Here is a 23,473-nt window from a genome sequence, read left to right as displayed (position 1 = left end):
AAACAATAATGTAGTTTTATTTTGGAAAGAAGTTTGTTACTTCCACAAACTGCTTGACCTGTTTTGTGCAAATGTTTTAATGACTGTTTTGAATCTGATGCTGACAAGTAACAACATGTCTCATTGGAGCTTAACACAAGAAATCCAACTCGATAAAAACAACATGAATTATGAGTTTTAAGTATTTGTTATTAGCTTCATGCTATAATTCTTAGAACTTTGGGATTTAAGATTTTTGTTTCAAGAAATATTCTTGATAGGTAAAATTTTCAAAACACTCTCACAGTGAGAATTATTTTAGCACTCTTCTGAGAAGAATCTTTTGGAGCAACTGATCGTTTCAGCTCTTGGTGGCTTGCCTTTCTCTTTCCAATGCTGACTGATCTGGTGTGTTTGTGGCTTTTTTTTTATCTCTGATGTATTCATTTTCTCAAGGCTTCACCCCTGTACATTATATTACTTGCTAATATCTCTGTTTCGAGTGGGAGAAAATGGTTTCAGCACAGAAATAAGCAGCCAGCAGTACCAGTTTTTCTTTTAATAATTTAATAACTGGTACTAGTGAATGGAGATTGCCTTTTTTTTTTACATACCATACTGTACATGAAAAGGTTTGCTTTTGTATGAGAAGAAGGCACAATTTCAGTATTAACTGTAACTGAAAAGAGACTTAAATGCTTAAGTTCATCCAGTAACGTTACAAACAATATACTTTTGCTTTAATAAACTACCAATATTTCACTGTGACATGGGAACAGGAGGAGGCCATTCAACCCCTTAAGCCTGTTCCAACATTCAGTTAGGTCATGTCTGATCTGTATCCTAACTCCATCTCAGTTAACCCCCCAACCTCAACAGCTTTTTGTGGGGAGAGAGTTCCAGACCTTCACTACACTTTGTGTGAAGAAGTGCTCCCTGACGTGGGGAGGTAATACTTTCTGCCTACTCTTATCAATTCTTTTGAATATCTTAAACACTTCAGTTACATCACCTCCTAATCTTCTGTAGTCAAGGAAATTAGTTAATGCAATCTGTCCTCATAATATAACCGTTTAGCCCTGGTATTGGTCCAGTGAATCTGCGCAACAGTCACTCCAAGGCCAATATATCCTTTCCTAGGTATCTTCAATCTCATTAGTTTCTCCATCACTTTTTTCCTGCTTGCATTGACCAAGTTAGTTCCATCCCATGATTTACTTTGTTTCCCCAGCATCACTGGAACCTCATCCTTTACGATATAATATAGTTATTTAATAAGACTGCCATTTCCTGATTTTTAATTACAGTATCATTTGCATCTGTCCTTTACTCTTAACACCCTCTATTAGTACATTTTAATATATAAAACTCTGTTTTCTTGATATCTCTCAGAAGCCTTTGCTTGCGTTTCCCTTTGCAGTCCTAACTGCTTCTTTTGTACCCCTTTGCTGTTCTTTCCCAGTGCACGCAATCTCTAAGATTCCTTTTGTAAACCTTTCCATTTAGTTCCATACTATAATCTCACTTCCCTTGTTTATGAATGTCTAATTATACGAGTAGCGCTTTGGCCTTTTAAGGGTATGTACATGTCTTGTATTCTACAAAATAATTTTCTGAACACTCTCTTAGTATAAATCGTAGTTTATCCTAATATTGAATTCTATCATATGGTCACTGTTAGCTAGATGTTCCCTAACCATTAGATTTTTTAAAAAATTTGGTTAATTTTGGGCTCATTACCAGATCTAACATTGCCTGTTTGCTTGATGGTTTAACAACATATTGTTCCAGAAAACTTTCAAATATGCAGCTTTTTTCTGAGTGTTTGTTTAGTGTGTATATGAACCTGGAAAGTCACCAAGTTAGTCTGCAGGTCGTTAACAGTAAGGACTTAATCAGTTGCCCTTGAGCGAGTAACGAGAAAAAAATCAGTGTAGAATCTTGATTCTGCTCTTGACCAGGGATCTTGTTGCAAATTTCACAGATGTTGGGCTAGGACAGGATTGGGCTTATCTGTGTGGCCTTCTGTACCTCTCAACACAAGTTCAACACTCATCATCTTGGCTGATATGACAAAAGAATGTTACTGCAAGGTTGCAGCAATGTTTGACACTGCATGCAATCTAAGTTTTTTCTTCCAGGAAAGGGACAGAAAGCTGGAAGAGAAATAAGCACAAAATATGTTAATTCCTTATTACCCTTTTGAGGATATTCAGTGCTTTAATTTTAGAGAAATGTCAGATGCTTGTGTATTCTTAAAGTTATAATGCAAATCTAAAGAAAACCTTGAAAATTAGGCATGTTATCGATCTAATACCATGGGCAGGATTTTAGCTTCAGCATTCCTGGCAAATGCCTTGCATATTGGGAAATGAAAAGTCGGAAGATTGTGTATAGGGGGTACTGAATCCCAGTGTTATATAATTGAAGTGCTGTCTTCAAAAATGTTGCAAAAAATGTTTTGGATTGGGGGAGGGCGGAGTTTAGTAAAATAAGGCAGGATCTGGCCAAAGTAGACTGGGAACAGCTACTTGTGGGGAAATCTACAGAAGAGCAGTGGGGGGCATTCAAAAATGAAATGGGGAGGGTAAGACTCAACATGTTCCCTCCAGGGTGATAGGAAGGAGTAACAAGCCCAGAGAACCAGGGATGACCAGAAATATTCAGGATACGATGAGAAGGAAAAGAGAGGCTTTTAGCAGGTACAAGGGAAGCAAATCAGCGGAGGCATTAGTGGAGTACAGAAAGTGCAGGGTGAAGCTTAAGAAAGCAATTAGGAGAGCAAAGAAGGGATATGAGAAAGCTCTGGCTGGTAAAATTAGGGAAAATCCCAAGATATTCTATAAGTATATCAATGGGAAGAGGATAACCAGGGAAAGAGTAGGGCCCATAAGGGACCAAGGGGGCAATCTATAGGTGGAGCCAGAGGACATTGGTAGAGTGTTGAACGAATATTTCACACCCGTCTTCACCCAAGAGAATGAGGATGAAGGTATGGAACTCGGGGAGAGAGACTGTGAGCTTCTTGAGCAAATTGATATAGGGAGTGACAAGGTATTGGAGGTGTTGGCAGGCTTAAAAGTGGACAAATCTCCAGGTCTGGATGATTTGTGTCCCAGACTGCTGAGGGAGGCAAGGGAGGAGATCGCAGGAGCACTGACCCAAATTTTTAATTCCTCTCTGGCCACGGAGGGGGGGTCCCGAGGACTGGAGAACAGCTAACGTGGTTCCGCTATTTAAGAAGAGTTGTAGAGATAAGCCAGGGAACTACAGGCCAGTAAGTCTCATGTCAGTGATAGGAAAGCTATTGGAGAAAATTCTAAAGGAGAGAATCTACCTCCACTTGGAGAGGCAAGGTTTGATCAGGGATAGTCAGCATGGCTTTGTCAGAGGGAGGTCATGCCTAACAAATTTGACTGAATTTTTTGAGGAGGTGACCAGGTGTGTAGATGAGGGTAGTGTAGCTGATGTAGTTTATATGGATTTCAGCAAAGCCTTTGACAAGGTCCCACATGGGAGACTTATAAAGAAGGCAAAGGCACATGGGATACAGGGTAATTTGATGAGGTGGATTCAAAATTGGCTTAGTTGTAGGAGACAGAGAGTTATGACATAAGGATGCTTTAGTGACTGGAAGCCAGCGTCCAGTGGCGTACCACAAGGATCTATGCTGTCTCCCCTATTATTCGTCATTTATATAGATGACATAGATGACTATGTGGAGGGTAAGATTAGTAAGTTTGCGGATGACACAAAGATTGGCTGGGTGGTTAACAGTGAGATTGAGTGTCTTGGGCTACAGGAAGATATTGACGGGATGGTTAAGTGGCAGATGGAATTTAACCCTGAAAAGTGTGAGGTGATACACTTTGGAAGAAGTAATTTGACTAGGAAGTATTCAATGAATGGCATCGCACTACGAAGTTCTGAGGAACAAAGGGACTTTGGCGTGTGTGTCCACAGATCTCTGAAGGCAGAGCAGCCTGTTAGTGGGGTGGTGAAAAAGGCATATGGGACACTTGCCTTTATCAATCGAGGCATAGAATACAAAAGTAGGGAGGTCATGTTGGAGTTATATAGAACCTTGTTGAGGCCACAACTGGAGTACTGTGTGCAGTTCTGGTTGCCACATTATAGGAAGGATGTGATTGCACTGGAGGGGGTGCAGAGGAGATTCACCAGGATGTTGCCTGGGATGAAACGTTTAAGTTATGAAGAGAAGTTGGATAGACTTAGGTTGTTTTCGTTGAAGCAGAGAAGACTGAGGGACGACCTGATCGAGATGTACAAGATTATGAGGGGCATGGACAGGGTGGATAGGGAGCAGCTGTTCCTCTTAGTTGAAGGGTCAGTCACAAGGGGACATAAGTTCAAGGTGAAGGGCAGGAGGTTTAGGGGGGATGTGAGGAAAAACTTTTTTACCCAGTGGGTGGTGACGGCCTGGAATGTGCTGCCTGGGAGGGTGGTGGAGGCGGGTTGCCTCACATCCTTTAAAAAGTACCTGGATGAGCACTTGGCATGTCATAACATTCAAGGCTATGGGCCAAGTGCTGGTAAATGGGATTAGGTAGGTAGGTCAGGTGTTTCTCACGTGTCGCTGCAGACTCGATGGTCTGAAGGACCTCTTCTGCACTGTGAGATTCTGTGACCATACTCAGGCAAAACTTTATAGTTGTACTGTTGAAAGTATGTAAGTTTTAAAATTTCAGCTGTCCATATACTTCACCAAAATCCTAGTGACAATATTAGTGTCATCTGCTTAATAAAGGAATGTTTGTGTAATGTGCATTAACTGTGTTGTATTTTACAGATCACACATCCTCATCATTACCCTTGGGGAAGCGGTGATCAGGTGTGAGAGTGATTCTTAGTCAGTTTGATAACATTGCTGAATTATCATCTTGCATTTTAATTGCTATAATTCAAATTTGCATACTGCTTCACAGCTGAGAATCTTGATTTTGTGCTTTGGTTTAGGAACATATGATTCCCGGTGCAGAGAATGCAGAAAACATTGCACCAGGTAAAGAGACTTTGTGTTTTTAACTGTGACTATTTTAAACACATCATCTTACTCCCAAAGGTCGGTGTCCTTTTGAATCCAGTGGACAGAGCAGATTGAGAAACTGCAAGCACAGAACTTTTACTGTGAGTCATTTGCTCCTTCTAACTTTCTCCCCTCCTTCCATGAAGGCTTATACTGGGACACAGATGGCAGCCCTTCAGTACCTCATCCAAGATCATTGTTTGTATGAGCTAGAAAAGTAAGTGCCAGCAGGCTGCATGATGATGCACGAGCTCCACAAATGAACTCAGTCCAGTTCTCACCTGACATCCATACTTTGTAGCATAGGTTATTACATAGCAGTCAGGAGCAGAAAGCCTGGATGGATTCCTCCTCTTTCCTCACCTTTCTCCTCTTTTCTGGAGACCAGTGTTGTTGAGGCTAACTGAATGTAAATTATACTGAGAGCTTCCTGGTATGCAGAACTCACTACCAATGTATTCACTAAGTCAGCAGAGGAAAGTTTTCTGGCAAACACCATTGTCCTGACCATTCATCACTGTCCTTACCATTAGAAGGGAAACAGAGTAAAAATAGAAATAAAACCATCTTGAGTGTGTGTATGCACGCATGCAAATCTTAGGCTGCCAACTTCCTGCCCGCAAACCTTGCTTGCTGTTGTCGTATTACTTATGCATCAATACTCGCTATTGTAACTTACTCAGTTACTATTGCAAATCTGAATGGGAAACAATGACAATGTCGTTATGCACATTGGTGCACTGTGGAATAGTTTCCCCAGCTCGGTCTTCCATTTTCTTTTTCTGTCTTCTCTATTTCTACCTCCTCCCCACTTCTCCTTGAGCCTGAAGTACTGAAGCTGCTGGACCCTACCTTCTCATTGACTGCCATTCTCAGAGAATGAAGTGCTTCATCTACTTCTTTCCCCTTCTCTATCATTGTTGTGTCGTCTCTGTTTTCCCTGCATCATTGTCCATCGCGTTTACCACTGGAGTATTAATGCATCAAACATTATCCCAGAAACAGTGGTGGGAGGAGAATAATAACAGTCTTGAAGAAGGAAATGGATAAATATTTGAAAAAATTGGGGGGAAAGGGGGCAGGGGAGTATCATTAAATAGATAGTGCTTTCAGAGAGCTGCTGCAGGCATGATGGGGCAAATGACCTCCTACCGTGATTTTGTTTGCTAAACTGAGCACTGTTGGGTTGCAGGGTCTGCTGATTAGCATACTCTTTGACAGCCAATCCTCTGGGTTTGAATGTGTGATTTTAAATGAAGAAAGATCAGCTTGATCTCACGTTAATGGTGCATTCACAATGTGACCTTCCAGTTTGCTGGAAAACCAAAACCCACCTGAAGCCATTTAAAACTTTTTAAAATCTCTCTGGTAATATGGGCATTGGCAGCAGGGATTCAAAAGAATAAAGGTCAATGAAAACCCAGTGAGTTGGGGTAAAGTTTTAATGGGTAGAAATCTGTGGAATTCATTATCCTAGAGCGCTGTAGATGCTGAAGCATTGAGTATATCCAAGACTGAGATTGATAGATTTTTGGATACTAAAGGAAACAAGGTATATGGGATAGGTTGGAAAGTGGAATTGATGTACAAGATCAGCAGTGATGTTATTGAATGGTGGAGCTGGCTCGAGAAGCCATATGGCCTGTTCCTGTTTCTTATGTTCTCCTTTACTCTTGGAAGTGAACCAAATAGTAGCATGTAAGCAAAGGTAGCTAATTTGATGTGTAAGTTACACCATGATGGGATGGGTCATGGTAAATGGACCATTTTGTCATTTCCTTTTCCTTCGTTGATGTGAAATCATTTGTATTTCTATTAAACAAAGAATGGATATGGCAGAACTTGCAGACAGGTTTTTGGACTGGAATGGTGAGTTAGGGGCATATTTTGACAATACATTTTGCACATAAATATTGTTTAGAAAAAATATGGAGAATAGCTCATGACAAAGTTTCAAGATTCTAATTGTTGCTTTCAGATGTCTTAAAAATCCTGCATGGGTTTCCCTTTTGTTTTTTCCTCTTTTTAATCATATGATTGCAACTATTTGCATATCTTCAACCTATTTGAATGATTAGTATAAATCATGCCAAGTTTGAGCAGTTTGTTTTCTTTCGACATTCTTGTTTTTTTACTGGTGTTTCATTTACTTTTATCACATGCTGCAGTGTGAATTGTTACTGTCCTCTCTGAGGAGCAGTGATGTATCCACTCTTACAAATTGATTTTTATAAGTAGCAATATGCTTTAAGTCCATTATTTTGATGAGACCTGATGTTCAACTAAATATTTGGGCGCACTTAGCAATTTTTCATGTCTTTGATTTTCTCAACTACCCCATGCAACCAATGAAGTTGTAATTTTTAACAAAATTGTTCTTCCTAGGATCATCATTCTGCTGTCCCCTCTCTGCTAACTGTGACTGAAATGATCTTTTACACTACCGCATTATAGTGGCCATTGCACATGGACAATTAATGTTCGCATGGAGACGCCCGCAATAAGCAGTGGGGGCTGTTTCTTTTAATATATCCTCTTTGGAGTTTTTTTTCCAACTTCAAGTCCAACTATGAGCATTCTCCACAACAAACAATTGAATGTTAATAAGTAATAGAAATCTTTTTTCCAGCAATTTAATACCTTATAAATAACGTATCATTTGAAATCCTGAGTAATAATGTATTTCACTCTATGCTTTCTGCAGTTATTCCATATAAATCTTCCAGCCAAGAAAACCTGGATCATATTGGTGAGGAGAAGGAGGTAAAGAACCAAAGTCTATGTGTTTGTTGGCCGTTAACATTCTAAAATACGATAACATGTTAAGAGCTGGAACATCATTAAAGAGGGAGACTAACCTTCAGGTTCCCTTGCAGATGGTCAATGTCAGTGTCCTCGTATGTTACAGGGAAGTAATAGGAAACATCAACTGGTTGCAAAGAACTATGGCTGGTGTTGAATGCCTTTTTCTTGCATCTATTCTACAGCTTTATCAACTATTTTTGTTTAAACCGTAAGTGGAGGAATGCAGTGCAGTTATTGACTTCAAGAAATTAGTGAGGCTGACTGAAGCTTGGGGGGAGATTTGGAAGAGGTGCTCAAAATTATTAGGGGTTTTGATTGTATATGGAATTATTGATTTGGTCCAATGTGCCTGTGTCACCTCTTTAGCAGAGCTATGCAACTAGTTATATTCACTCACTCTTTCCCATAGCTATCCGTTTTTTTCCCTTCAAGTATTTATTCACTTTCCATTTGAAAGGTACTAATGAATTTGTTTCCACAACCCTTTCAGGCAGCGCTCTCCAGATCACGTCAGCTTGCTATGTTTATATATTTAAAAAATCCTCGTGTTGTCTGATTCGTTTGCCATTCACCTTAAATCTGTGTCCTCTGACCCTCTGCTGTTGGAAATAGTTTGTTCTTATTTACCATATCAAAGCCCTTCAATTTTGAACACATCTATTAAATCTCCTTTTAACCATCTCTTCTGGAAGGAGAACAGCCCCAGCTTCTCCAGTCCCTTGACATAACTGAAGTAGATAGGAATAAATTGTTTCCATTGGCAGGAGGGTTGGTAATCAGTGGGCACAGGTTTAAGGTATTTGACATTGAAAAAAAAACCTGGGGGGGTGCAGGGGCCCTGAGATTTTTTTAATGTATCAAGTTGTTATGATTTGGAATGCATCACCTGAAAAGGTGGTCAGAGCACATTCAGCAGGAACTTTCAAAAGGGAATTAGGTACATTCTTGAAAATGAGAACTTTGCAGGGCTGTGGGCAAAGAGCAAGGGTGTGGGAATAATTGGTTAGGCCTTTCAAAGAGCTAGCACCAAAGTGATGAGCTGATTGGCCACCTTCTGTGCTGCATGATTCTATGACTGTCATGGAGCTGAATTGTCATTTGTCGAAAGATATGTTTGTAAACTCAGAACCAACTGTCTATGTTCAGCTTCTTCCCCATGTCAGGCTGTCATCTTGCTAGATTCAGGAACTCTGACAATGCCATTAGTTCTTGCTATTATTTCAAAAATGGATTGGACAAATGGATCATTTCACAAGGATGATACCAGAAATGCGTGGGTGTATATATCATGAAAGGGTTGACAGGCCGGGCCTCTTTCCTCTTGAAAAAGGAAGGCCAAGGGGTGACCAAATAGAGGTCTTTAAAATGTTTTAGATATATTTGGATAGGGTGGATACAGAACATTTCCTCTTGTGAGGAAGAGCATAAATAGAAACCATCAATCTAAGAGAGTGCTCAGGAAACCGAAAGAGTGATGAGAATGTGGAACTTGCTACACAGAATGGTTGAAGTGAATCGTATAGATGCATTTAAGGGGAAATTAGACAGACATATGAGGGAGAAGGGAACTAGATGGTTACAATGGTAGATTTAGATGAGAAAAATTGGGAGGAGGCTTGAGTGGAGCATAAACACCAGCATGGACTGGTTGGACCGAATGGCCTGTTTCTGTGTCATACATCCTACGCAATCCTATGTAAATATTTAGTTGTTAGCTAATTGATAAAAGAACTTGAAGAGTGTTTTAAAAATAGGGGAAGTTGCTAGTTAACAGAAAAGCATGCTTGTATCATAATTATGTTTACAACAGGTATGTATTTCCTGTTGCAATGTAGCTTCATTAAAAAATTAGATTTTGAGAATTCCCAATTACCATATCAAATGTAAATTCATCAAAGCAGTTGTGTTGGATCAGACTAGATTTAATTTTAAATAGTCAAGATAAAGTCTAATAAAGATTAAAGACTGTTTTTGTTGCTATTTGGCTGGTGGATTTATTGAGAGTCATATTGGTGAGGGCTGTTGGTGTTCAGAATGCAATCTATAAATATAGATGAGGCTGTCTGCAAAAGAGGCTGTTGAAGAGACCTGCTGCCTCCAGCTTACTCAGATCATTGCTGAGATCCATGATTTTGCTGCATTTAAGAGCAAGCTGATATTGGTCTGCTGTTTTTCCCAACAGGCCATGAGCAGCAGGGAAAGCGGTAAAGCTCCCACCAGTTTAGGCGTTCCAGATTTCGATCTGATCCGTGTCATTGGAAGAGGCAGCTATGCCAAAGTCCTCCTCGTCCGACTGAAAAAGACAGAACGCATTTATGCAATGAAAGTTGTGAAGAAGGAACTGGTTAATGATGATGAGGTGAGAAGCATTTAATCATGTTATAGTTGTTAGACTTTGAAAATATAAAAATTGTAGAACTGGGAATTGATAACATTTGAAAATTGAATGTTAAGAAAATTCTTCCTTGGAAATATTAAAGATTTTCAAAATCTTTGAAGGTTTTTGTGGAAGAAACTTTGGAAAGTTCAGTTGCTTACCAATGTCACTGTTGCAAAGAAAGAAGGCCTTATACATTTTTTTTGGGTTCAGTTTGCAAGGAAGCAAGGGATCAAAATCACCAAGGACAATTGTGGCAATATGCCCAGTATATTTCCGCAAAGCAGAAAAGCATTGTGACAACTTCCTGACAACTTTCTGGCCATGGGAAATCGCCCATGCAGATATCATATACTGAGAAGAGTCACTAATCTGAACGGCTTCTTTTAATTACTGTTTGGAAAGAATCCATGTTTGTTACTGGCTTCAAGCTGTTGAATCACATCGGCATGGAATGTAATAATGTAGCTTCTACGACAACGTGATAGTGAATACATAGTACGTTCAACTTCACTGTAAAGCATGCTGTAGAAGTGAAATCCAAGGAATGAGCTTCAGATTTTCAGTTTAAAATGAAAATTCCCTTTCCTGCTTATGGTTTAAATTTGTGATGGATGGAGAGTGTATGGTGCCCATGGTAGGGCTTGGCTAATTGAATCCAATCTTTGATGGGAGGAGCTACTGTATGATGCATTTTTGTTGATGTCTTCCTTGAATCCTTTCTTTTCCAAATCCCTATATAACCATTCATGCAGATGTCTGGTTGATTTCAGATAAGGAAGTGGCAAGGGAGTGGTATTTGGGAATGGAAAATTCATGTTTGGGCTGCAACTCCTGATCACTTTGAATTTTTACGCAGCATTTAAGGAATCTGAACAGTCTCTTGGTCTGCTTTAATTCAATTCAGAAAACCTCAGTTTGATTGGCAGTAAGGGGAAATTATATCCATATAAAGTGGTCACGACTTGTACGTGAGCTTATGGCTCTTAACAGAGGCATTGTGAAACCTTCTGTAGTGATGGTCAAAGTTGAACATAGTTAAATAAATATTGGGCCGAATCTTCCAAAGAATGGCAATCACCATCAGATTGCCACTCAGCCCCTATTTTTTCACTAAGATGGAACTCCATATTTCTGGTCCAGACTTCAGAAACCATGCCTCTTTCTGGGAGTACCTTTTCTCGGAGTCCTCCATTGTAGTGCACGATCAAGGGGAAGGCATGCCATGCCCATCTCAGCCCTCTTTTTACGCACCAGCTGCCACTTTTTGGTAAGTCCACATTCACTAACACACTGAAAAGCTTTGAGACATTTAAATAGATTTTCAGTGTGTTAGTGAATGAGCGTGAGTGAGGCAAGTGGGTAGGATAGCAGAGTGGGTACGATGGTGAGGCCAGGGGGTGGTTGGGGGCAGTCAGCGGGTTGGGGAAGGTCTGTGGGGGTGGGGTCGAGGGCAAATGGGTCAGTTGTATAGTTACCCAGGAGTTAGATCTGTTTTTTTTTACAGTCCAACATTTCCTGGGTAACTATCCAGGTAAGTGAGCCAGCTCTAACTAGGAGTGGGAGGCTTTTTTGGAGGATCCTGCGGAGCAGGGAAATGCCCAATAGAAGTTGAAACTTGCCAAGCAGTTCCCGTGGACCCCTTGCATTGGAACTTCCAAGGGGACCACACAGTGCATCTTTCAGGTTACGTCCAGGGTACGAGAGTCCGGAGACCAGGAGATTTTATGGGTTTCAAAGAAAACTTGGAATATGTTTAAGTTTTGAAATAAAAGTTTTGAATTTTTTTGCCTGTACAAGTCAAGTGCGTGGGCATGACCCTGTGGCACTAATCACATGTCGACTGTAATGTTTATGCTGGAGGTGGATAATGATCTCTGTTCCGAACATGGAAAACGTTAGCCATAGAAATGTGGTCTCCATCTTTTCAATACTCCTTTTATCTCTGTTCCCTTCATTCATTGTGTTCTTTGTTATTCTGTTTTATGAACTTGCACTTCAGTTTTAGCTAATATTTACCCATTTTTGTAATTCTCTTGCATAAATGTTAAAGTAAATGAAAATATTTATTTCAGTAATGGCTTTACCATGCTCAGCTTGTTTTTGCAAGCCCCAGTTTTCTAAATTTGAATGTGATTTTATCGTGTTTTCTTTTGTTTTATTTTGATGGTGTATTTTTGTACTTAGTGTGTTATTTGTGATTTGATGTCTGCGTATTAATGCTTCAACACATTGTATTACCGTGCTAAAATTAAAATTGTATTAACTTTAGATCCAGTTCCCTTTAATACTGCAGTATCTACGCTTTTGAAGGGGGACTGTTGTAAAAACCTGGTTAGAAATGAAATATGAATTTTGTCTGATCTGAGGTTTATGTAATCTTTCTATCATTTTAACAGGATATTGATTGGGTGCAGACAGAAAAGCATGTGTTTGAGCAGGCATCAAATCATCCCTTCCTCGTAGGACTGCATTCCTGCTTCCAGACTGAGAGCAGGTGGGATAAGTTTCCAAAAGCACTGTCCTGGCTATGTTGCACTGTAACTGTGTAATGAGACCACAATGAATCTTTGTATGTGTGTCTTGCTTAGGAAAGACGATAGGTGACTGATTTTTGTACTTTGAACTGGTGACGTACATAATGAGTTTTAGGGACTCGCAACGCAATAAGCTTTTTTTGTAGAATTTTTTATTTTTGTAGCTAATAATTGCATAAATAAATTTACACTGCTGACTTCAGCGACATTTTCTGATAAACTTATTTCACAACTTGATCACCTTTTGAGTGAAGGGTTCTGTTTGACTCTTTTGTAATCCAAATTTCCTAAAGAAAAAAATAACCTGTAGCCACCTGTATTTCAAGATTTCACTGTTGTGAACTGAGTATGCTAATATTAGAAACTTGATAAATTTAAATTAAATAGGGTATATCATCTATGATAGCTCTGTCACCACTATAGTAACATACTGTTCTCGGAATATATAATCCAGTATGTTTGAAGCCCTCGCTTTGGGAGAGGCTGGTGATCAGAGTTGTTGCCTCCAAGAAGTATTGATCAGTGCAGATTCTAACCACATCTGGGATGCCTTTTAAAGGGGCATTCTCCAAGATGCTGCATTGCACAAAGAAGGTGCATTAAACAATGTAGCACGTGTCGTCGTATTTTTAAAGAAGAGAAAGCTGCCTGTCTGAAACCTGGAACTTTTCTACTGAAGTGGGTACTATTTCCGGATTTTCTTGAAAATGTAGTTCTCCTGCTCCTGGGAGGCGTGTTGCAGGCAAAGGAAGACCCCTGGGTTAATGCCTGTTGGCAGCTCCTGAATTAGCAAGGGAGGATACAACAACTCGCCCAAGCTTCCTTGGGAGAGAAAATCAAAATAAAGTTGAGCAAAAGTTTCCAGATTGTTACCTGCTGTAAAATGTACTTGTGGGAATGTCTAGTGAGGACAACATTGTACTTGGCTGTGATGCATTCCACGATCTCTCAGATGCTTGTCTAAATGCACGTGCAAAATGGACATTTGCAGAGATGCTGAGTGCTTGCCAGCACCTGTGGAATCATTTCTCAGCATGGTTCACTGATTCAGCAGAGGAGAAACTCGAGATGGGGGGGGGCATTGATCAAGAAAATGTAAATACCATATTTTTAAAATTGTGTTACTGCTTCATTTCCTTGTGCGCTTCCTTCCTTATACTTCGTTTGCTATGCAGACAAGAGTGTATGCAAATGATTTGCTAGGTGGTTAGGTAATAATCCCCAAGCCCAATGTTTCTTCCCTTCTGCGTTTAATTATTTATATTAGTTTGATTTGTCAAACAAGAAACCTTGATAGTGGTGAGTGATTTTTTTTTAAAGGATCTCGGTGTTAAGTTTCATTGCTGTCTCTTGTGCTGTGGTATGCTAATTTGGAGTAAAAGATGGCAGGAATGACTTCACACAGCTTCCAAGCCTTTGGGTAAACAATTTTGAGTTGACTTCAAAATTCTTTTCAACCCACTTTAGCTTTCCAGTAGCTCTAAACCATCAATTAAATTATAAAGGTACGCTCCTTCTACTGGTTCGAAGAAGCAACTCCTTAAAAAAAAAACGTAATTGAAGATTTTGTCCATCCAGTGAATTAAAAAAATTGCAGCTGTTTAATGGTTGATTTAAATTATTTTGTTGCAGGCTATTTTTCGTCATAGAATATGTGAATGGTGGAGATTTGATGTTTCACATGCAGAGACAAAGGAAGCTTCCAGAAGAGCATGCCAGGTTAGAGGAATTGGGCTGTGGTTTCTATTTGTTTTAGAAGTAAAATGAAAACGTTTTAAATTAATGACGCCGAAGGGAATTGTATCCCTATTTCTCATGTTGTCTCTCTGACCCTTGCCCTGAGCCCCATCACCTTATCTCACCCCTGCCACTCCACGTGAGGCAGAATGGAGAGTTTTTAATTGGCCTCCATGGTGGCAGAGAAACCACGCCATCCCCGGGAAAGAACCATGCATGAATTTGGTTCTAGAGATGGAACAGTTTTTCTGCTGCAATGGATGCTGGGCAAAGAGATATCCATTCCACCATTTCTTTCTTCCGTTTCGGCCTTGCACTTAACTGCGTGTCCTGTGTTTTAAGTTGTAAATCAATTTTGGTGCATTGTGAAGTTTGTCCGCATTTCATCATTTGTAGTGTCCATAGTGTCACGAGTAGTTTATAAGTATTACAGGCTAATTAATTTGGGGCTGTCAGTAAGTGTTTGTGTTTTGCAGGTGTTTATATTTTGGTGGCATGCGTTTGTGCGGATTTCACTATATTCCATTCTTAAGCTAAATGAGCTCACAAGATTTAAAACCTCTTGTTCCCATGAGTTTTTAGCTAAGAAATCTAGCAGACTGGCAAAGCCCCATGCTGCAAGACTCCACCAAAGCTGAAAAGCCTTGGACTGGAGGCCAAGTAAGTTAAGAAGTGGTTAGTATGTTGGGTAATTAGGAAAGCTAATAGAATGTTATCACTTATTGTGAGGTGAATTGATTACAAAAGTAGGGAGGTTATGCTTCAGTTGTACAGGGCATTGGTGAGACCACATCTAGAGTATTGTGTACAGTACTGGCGTCCTTATTTAAAGAAAAATGTAAGTGCATTATAAGCAGTTCAAACAAGGTTTACTAGACTAATATCAGGAATGGGTGGGTTGTTTTATGAGGAAAGGCTGGACAGATTAGGCTTGTATCCACTGGAATTTAGAAGAGTAAGAGGCGACTTAATTGAAACCTTTAAGATTCTGAAGAGTCTTGACAGGGTGGATGTGGAGAGAACGTTTCCTCTTGTGGGAGAATCTAAAACTAGCGGTTGCTGTTTAAAAGTAAGGGGTCCCTCATTTAAGACAGATGAGAATTTTTTTCTCTGACGGCTGAGTCTTTGGGACTCTCTTCCTCAAAAGACGGTAGAACCAGAGTCTTTTGAATATTTTTAAAGCAGAGCTAGATAGATTCTTGATTAACAAGGGGACGAAAGGTTATCAGGGGTAGGCAGGAATGTGGGGTTGAGGTTACATTCAGATCAGCCATGATCTTATTGAATGGTGGAGCAGGCTCGAAAGGCCGAGTGGCCTACTCCTGCTCGTAATTCGTATGTTCATATGCAGTTACCTGAAGCAAGTGTAGGTTGTAAAAAGTCAGATTGTTGGAGGAAGTGAAGACCACAAGGTTAGGAGCTCCACAGTTTTGAAGTTTGGGAGAGAATGAGTTGAATGTAGTATTGGTTTCGCCACACTGAAGGAAGAGGGATGACTATATAGTCACCAATCAGTGTTGTTATGTCCATTGGTTGGAAAAAACACTTGAGATAGAAAAGTGAAATTGACTTCTTTTTCTAGTTAGATATAGACATAGAAAACAGAGGAGCAGGAGGAGGCCATTCGGCCCTTCGAGCCTGCTCCGCCATTCATCATGATCATGGCTGATCATCCAACTCAATAGCCTGCTTCCGCTTTCTCCCCATATCCTTTGATCCCTTTCGCCCCAAGAGCTATATCTAACTCCTTCATGAAAACATACAATGTTTTGGCCTCAATTGCTTTCTGTGGTAGCGAATTCCACAGGCTCACCACTCTCTGAGTGAAGAAATTTCTCCTCATCTCAGTCCTAAATGGTTTATCCCGTATCCTCAGACTATGACCCCTGGTTCTGGACTCCCCCACCATCAGGAACATCCTTCCTGCATCTACCCTGTCTAGTCCTGTTAGAATTCTATAGGTTTCTATGAGATCCCCCCTCAGTCTTCTGAACTCCAACGAATATAATCCGAACCAACTCGATCTCTCCTCATATGTCAGCCCCGCCATCCCAGGAATCAGTCTGGTAAACCTTCGCTGCACTCCCTCTATAGAAAGAACATCCTTCCTCATAAGGAAATTAAAACGGCAGACAATATTCCAGGTTTGGTCTCACCAAGGCACTGTATAATTGCAGCAAGACATCCCTGCTCTTGCACTCGAATCCTTTCACTATGAAGGTCAACATACCATTTGCCGCCTTTACCGCCTGCTGCACCTGCACGCTTACCTTCAGCGACTGGTGTACAAGGACACCCAGGTCAAGTTGCACATTCCCCTCTATCAATTTGTAGCCATTCAGATAATCTGCCTCCCTGTTTTTGCTACCAAAGTGGATAACCTCACATTTATCCACATTATATTGCATCTGCCACGTATTTGCCCATTCACTCAGCTTGTCCAAATCACACTGAAGCATCTCTGCATCCTCCTCACAGCTCACCGTCACACCCAGCTTTGTGTCATCTGCAAATCTGGGGATATTACATTTAGTTCCCTCATATAAATCATTAATATATATTGTGAATAGCTGGGGTCCCAGCACTGATCCCTGCGGTACCCCACTATTCACTGCCTGCCATTTGGAAAAAGATCCATTTATTCCTACTCTTTGTTTCCTCTCTGCCAACCAGTTTTCTATCCATCTCAATACACTACCCCCAATCCCATGTGCTTTAATTTTACATGCTAATCTCTTATGTGGGACTTTGTCAAAAGCCTTCTGAAAGCCCAAATAAACCACATCCACTGGCTCCCCCTCATCAACTCTATTAGTTACACCTTGAAAAATTCCAGTGGATTTGTCAAGCATGATTTCCCTTTCGTAAATCCATTCTGATTCTGTCCGATTCTGCCACTGTTTTCCACGTGCTCAGCTATTAAATCTTTTATAATGGACTCTAGAATTTTTTCCCACTACTGACGTCAGGCTGACTGGTCTATAACTCCCTGTTTTCTCTCCTACCTCCCTTTTTAAATAGTGGAGTTACATTAGCTACCCTCCAATCTGTAGGAACTGTTCCAGAGTCTATAGAATCTTGGAAAATGACCACTAATGCATCCACTATTTCTAGGGCCATGTAAGTACTCTGGGATGTAGATTATCAGCCCCTGGGGATTTACAGGCCTTCAATCCCATCAAATTCCCCAATACCATTTTCCTACTAATACTGATTTCTTTCAGTTCCTCTGTGTCGCTAAACCCTGAGTTTCCCAACATTTCTGGCATGTTATTTGTGTCCTCCTTTGTGAAGACAGAACCAAAGTATGTATTTAGTTGGTCAGCCATTTCTTTGTTCCCCATTATAAGTTCCCCTGTTTCTAACTGTAAGGGACCTACATTTGTCTTTGCCAATCTTTTTCTCTTCACATACCTGTAGAAACTTTTACGGCCAGTTTTTATGTTCCCCGCAAGCTTACTCTCGTACTCTATTTTCCCCTTTTTAATCAATCCCTTGGCCCTTCTTTGCTGAACTCTAAACTGCTCCCTATCCTCAGGTCTGTTTTTTTAGCCAATTTGTATACCTCTCCCTTGGATCTAATACTATCTCTAATTTCCCTTGTAAGCTATGGTTTGGCCACCTTTCCTGTTTTACTTTTGTGCCAGACAGGAATAAACAATTGTTGCAGTTCATCCATGCGCTTTTTGAATGTTTACCATTGCCTATCCACTGTCATCCTTTTAAGTAACGTTTCCCAATCCATCATAGCCAACTCGCACCTCATACCATCGTAGTTTCCTTTATTAAGATTCAGGACCCTAGTCTGAGAATCAACTACGTCACTCTCCATCTTGATGAAGAATTCCATCATATTATGGTCGCTCATCCCCAAGGGGCCTCGCACAACTAGATTGCCAATAATTCCTTTCTCATTACACAATACGCAGTCTAGGATGGCCTGTTCTCTAGTTGGTTCCTCAATGTATTGGTCCAGAAAAACATCCCGTATGCACTCCAGGAATTCCTCCTCTACGGCATTGTTACTAATTTGATTTGCCCAATCTATGTACAAATTAAAGTCACTCATAATTACAGATGTTCCTTTATTGCACGCGTCTCTAATTTCCTGTTTAATGCCATTCCCAACATCACCACTACAGTTTGGGGGTCTATATACAACCCCCACTAACGTTTTTTGCCCCTTAGTGTTTCTCAGCTCTACCCATACAGATTCCACATCGTCAGAGCTAATATCTTTCCTCACTATTGCGTTAATTTCCTCTTTAACCAGTAATGCAACTCCACCGCCTTTTCCTTTTTGTCTATCCTTCCTAAATACTGAAGACCCCTGGATGTTCAGTTCCCATCCCTGGCCACCCTGCAGCCGTGTCTCCGTAACCTCGACTATATCATACCTGTTTACAACTATTTGCGTGGTTAATTCATCCACTTTATTGCGAATGCTCCTTGCGTTAAGGCACAAAGCCTTAAGGCTTGTCTTTTTAACATTATTTGTTTTCATTTTGCCAATTTTTTTGTTTGCAAGAGACTTGAACACTTTTTCATTTGTGGCAGATTTTATTCTTCAGAGATCAGTCTGGCTTTAAACTACCTTCATGAACATGGGATCATTTACAGAGATTTGAAACTGGACAACGTCTTGTTGGACTCTGAAGGACATATTAAACTAACAGACTATGGAATGTGTAAGGTAAGATCATTTTGAAGCAAAAGCTGAGAAAGTGCTGGCTCAGATGGTCCAGTGCTTGAGTGTTGTACATGCAGAGAATTCAGTTTTTGAATTAATGTGAGGCTACTTGACCTTTTTGGGCATATTTTCCTGTTCTTTGCCATGTCAGTTGATCGTGGACTATTCGGCAGTGGCATAATCAAGCTTGAAAAAATCAGGAAGGAGGAGGGCCTTGATTTCTTATTGTTTGTTCTTGGAATGTGAGCATCTCTGTCAAGGCCAGCATTTGCTGTCCATCTATAATTGCGCTTGAGAAGGTGGGGGTGACCACTTTCTTCGCCCACTGAAGCCCATGTGATAGGTATACCTACAGGGCTGTTAGGGAAGATGTTCAAGATGTTGACTCAGCGACAGTGAAGGGACGACAATATATTTCCAAGTCAGGATTGTATGTGACTTGGAGGGGAATTTGCAGGGGTGTATGTTCCCATGTGTCTGCTGCCCTCGTCTTTCTCGGTTGCAAAAGATGCTGTCGAAGGAGCCTTGAGAAGTTGCTGCTGTGCATCTTGTGGTTGATGCACACTGCCACCCCTGTGGGGTGGGGGTGTGAATATTTGCCATGGTGGATCAAACAGGCTATTTGTCCTGGATGGTGTCGAGCTTCTTGAGTATTGTTGGAACTGCACTCATCCAGACAAAATGTCATAAACACTTCAATCACGGAAAATGGTTGATCTTCGAGGACTAAGAATGTTTTTGAAGAATTTGTGGCTTTTCAAAGGCACTTACCCTTAAAGGGTTAATGCAAGGACTCTTGTGCTGCTGTTCTGAGAAAAGACAGCATTTTACAAGAAAAGCAATTGAACATTTTTTTTAGGAATCTGGCAGACCCCTTGACCCCGGTGGACTGCTTACAAAAGGGTCACGGTGATTTATAGCTTTGAAACAAAAAACATGCCTTGAAAACTCTATTTTAAAAAGCTAGTGAAGGTTTTTGCTGGGCAGAAGGAGATTGACTGCTCATGTAAAGAAGACCACAGTCCCTTAAAGGAAAACCCAGTCCAGAGCAGAAAGTGAGTGGAAGCTGCTCTGAAGTCGCTCTAAGCTCTGCAATCAACTGCCTCCAAGATCTCCTCGCTGTTCACCTGAAAAATACCATTGACTTTTAACATTTTGGCAGAATTCCTCTATTTTTATTATTGTGTGTGTGTGTGTGTGTGTGTGTGTGTGTGTGACTTGATTAGTCTGGTTTTTGTAATAAATGAATAATTTTATTGTTTATTGATGAAACCTGATCATTGAGTGGTCATTCTGAAACTAATTGGTAAAGTTCATAATTGACCATATAGCTAGCTGGAAAAATCATTTAAATATGTGTTGTGACTGGTGGAGTAGTGGAACTAGAGACAGACAGTGCACTCCTCCAGTCTCTGTCGTAAAAAAGTGGAGAGTGTTCCATCACATTCCTGACTTGTGCCTGGTAGATGATGGACAGGCTTTGGGAAGTCAGGAGGTGAGTTACTCGTCACAGAATTCCCAGCCTCTGAATTGCTCTTGTAGCCACAATATTTATTTGGCTGATCCAGTTATGCTTCTGATCAGTGGTAACTCCAGGATGTTGTTGGTTGGGGATTTAGCGATGGTAATGCCGTTGAATGTCAAGGGAAGATGATTGGCTTCTGCCTTGTTGGAGATGGCTATTGACCAGTACTTGTGTCTGGTTGGTCTTGCAACATTACTCTGTTCCTCTCCATCCCTAGAATTGTGTAGTAGAGTCAGTAGTGACTCAAATGTGGTCTTGAGACTCACATTTTAGATGAAAAAGGAAGCGAAGAGAAGGTGACTCAGAACCTGAAGGATAGAAAAACCTTTTCAAATGAATTGCATTTTTCTGGACTGGGAACATTTCCTGTGGCATTTAAAAAAAAAAATTGAAGAAAACCATTAATGAAATCTGTACGGTATTTTTGCATTCTTATCAAAGAATGTGACAAGGAGATTGGGGAAAAACAGTACATTGCTTAAATTTACCAATGTGTTCTATTGAATTATGATTAAAATTAATCCTTCACTTTACTTACAGGAAGGTCTGAGGCCCGGCGATACAACCAGCACATTCTGTGGTACTCCCAATTACATTGCTCCAGAAATCCTGCGAGGGGAAGATTATGGTAATGTTGTTTGAGTGCTACTTTATTCTAAAATGTATTTCAGCAATTAAAAATCCACTTTCCTTGTTAATAATCAACTTGTGGCTGGAGAGATAGGGTGCTAAATTGGAGCTTTGTGTCTGTAAGTTGTTACACAGTTGTCAGTCTCTTCTATGGAGAGCTGCAGAGCATAGCAGTAAGTCTTGTTCGATTTTCATGTGTCTTCAATTGGGCCACCCTTAGAGCTGCACTGTGAACAAATCATCTCCCCACCTCATCAGATGGGGAAGGTGTATGGCATTGGAAGGTTATTAAGGGAAGGAGAGAATTTATTTTTATACCTTAAAAAAAACAATGGGCCAAGAAAATGGTTATAATAGTCAAGGTGGCAACTATAGGATTAAACTTATTTTGTATAACACCTATTGTGACTTCAGTCTTGGTTAGAATTTTTTTGACTTCATAAACCTTTGTCTACTCAAATAGGGCCTCCCAGACCTTTCATGACATCTTGCAGCATCAAAGCATAACGTTACTTAGATAATGCTAAGCTTATTTTTCTTTAAAGAAAACCTCTGTGCTTGACTATAGCCACCCAAGGTGTTACCCACATCTTTTCTTAGATTTTTTGTTATTTACCCACTGTTGCATTATTCAATACAGCAGAACTTTGGTGTTTTGCTGGCTGTAACACATTGCAGTAAACTGGCAATTTGATTTCAGCATGACATAATCTGGAGAGTATTCTGTCAAACCTCCAGTGAAGTATTGCATAGAATTCCAACACGGAAACTGGTCTTTTGACCCAAGCAATCTATAATGGTGCTTATCCGCCATTCAACTGTAGCCCTAATCCCATGAGCCTGCCCTGTTCCTATAATTCCTTAATTCCCTAATTCCCTTCCTACAGCCACCTAGCAAACCTATTTTTAAATACTGACATGGTATACAATGCTGACCAGTAGTTCAGACACCAATGCCTGAATAGCAGCCTTTTTTTTAGAAAGTATTTAATCAGGAAAAAGCAGTGAGTGAGTCATGTTCTGAAGTGCACTCCCTGAAAGGGTGGCTGAAGCAGATCCAATCGTAACTTTTGAAAGGAAATTGGATATACATTTGAAAAGGAAAACATTTGCAGGGCTGTTTCAGGGAAAAAGCAGGAGGCAGGACCAATTTAATAGCTCCGTCAAAAAGTCAGCAGAGGCACAATGGGCTGAATGGTCACCTGTGCTTTATGATTCTGTACTGGTATTGTCGGGTATGTAATTAGCACAATTTTCAAATGTACAGATAATTAGGTACATGGAATCAACCCATGTCAATGTAGTTCATACTTCGAATTTTTGAAAAGCCATTTGGTGAATGATTAAGAACATAATTGAAGGTTCTTCATGTAAATACAATGTATGTGATCAAACACTGTTGAAGATTATACCTCCAGTGCTACTGAAGTTATGAAAATGCTACCTGAATAATTTTAGTTGAATTTCCTGGAGTTGAGATAAATATTGCATTTGTGGGCTTGTGTTTTTTGTTAAACGTTTTCCTTGTGATTGGTTACATCCCTTGGGAACATAACCCATTTAAAGTCCCCAACAGTGAGCAGGTACTGACTTGATGGGCTCTTTCTTGATGCATATTTATTAAGTTCATTGGGTTTTTTTAATCCCATAAGCTTATTTTCTTTAAAATTTTTTCACCAACTTTGCTTGTGGCAGCCTTGTAGCAAATGATTTGTTCAATCCTAAATGTGATGCGCCAGGTGTGACATTCACACAAACCAGTCAAGGAAATGGAAAATGATATCTTTAATTCCACAATTTATAAAAGAATGATCATTAAATCATTTGATAAAATCAACATCCTATTCTGCTTGGATTTAATTTTTTTTAAATCTTTTATTTTGGAGGGGGTTGAGGTGGGAAGAGTATAAGGAATTGGAGAAGCAGTAAGCCATTTAGCCCTTTGAGCCCGCTTCACCATTCAATGAGATCGTGGTTGATCTTCTATTTCACAATTTTCCTGCACTATCCCCATATCCCCTGATGTTTTTAATATGTAGAAATCTATAGATCTCAGTCTTGAACATACTCAACAACTGAACCTCCACAGCCCTGTGGGGCAGAGAATTCCAAAGTTTCACCATCATCTGAGTGAAGAAATTCCTCC

The 23,473-nt window shown here is 40.2% G+C and overlaps 1 protein-coding gene across 1 annotated transcript in view; it reads left to right on the top strand.

The window, feature by feature from the left end:
* prkci (protein kinase C, iota) overlaps nt 1–23,473 on the top strand; it is a 113,571-nt gene that overhangs the window by 63,003 nt on the left and 27,095 nt on the right. The window contains exons 7-14 of the mRNA XM_078564342.1: nt 4,790–4,831; nt 4,957–5,002; nt 7,731–7,789; nt 10,014–10,190; nt 12,608–12,705; nt 14,378–14,464; nt 19,040–19,175; nt 21,238–21,325. Of these exons, the coding sequence (XP_078420468.1) occupies nt 4,790–4,831; nt 4,957–5,002; nt 7,731–7,789; nt 10,014–10,190; nt 12,608–12,705; nt 14,378–14,464; nt 19,040–19,175; nt 21,238–21,325 (733 nt within the window). The remainder of the gene's footprint in view (nt 1–4,789; nt 4,832–4,956; nt 5,003–7,730; nt 7,790–10,013; nt 10,191–12,607; nt 12,706–14,377; nt 14,465–19,039; nt 19,176–21,237; nt 21,326–23,473) is intronic.

Source organism: Cetorhinus maximus, chromosome 19, assembly GCF_964194155.1.
Source record: "Cetorhinus maximus chromosome 19, sCetMax3.hap1.1, whole genome shotgun sequence".
Lineage (NCBI taxonomy): Eukaryota > Metazoa > Chordata > Chondrichthyes > Lamniformes > Cetorhinidae > Cetorhinus > Cetorhinus maximus.
The sequence above is the reverse complement of the archived record's forward strand: the minus strand, read 5'-3'. Positions and strand labels throughout refer to the sequence as shown.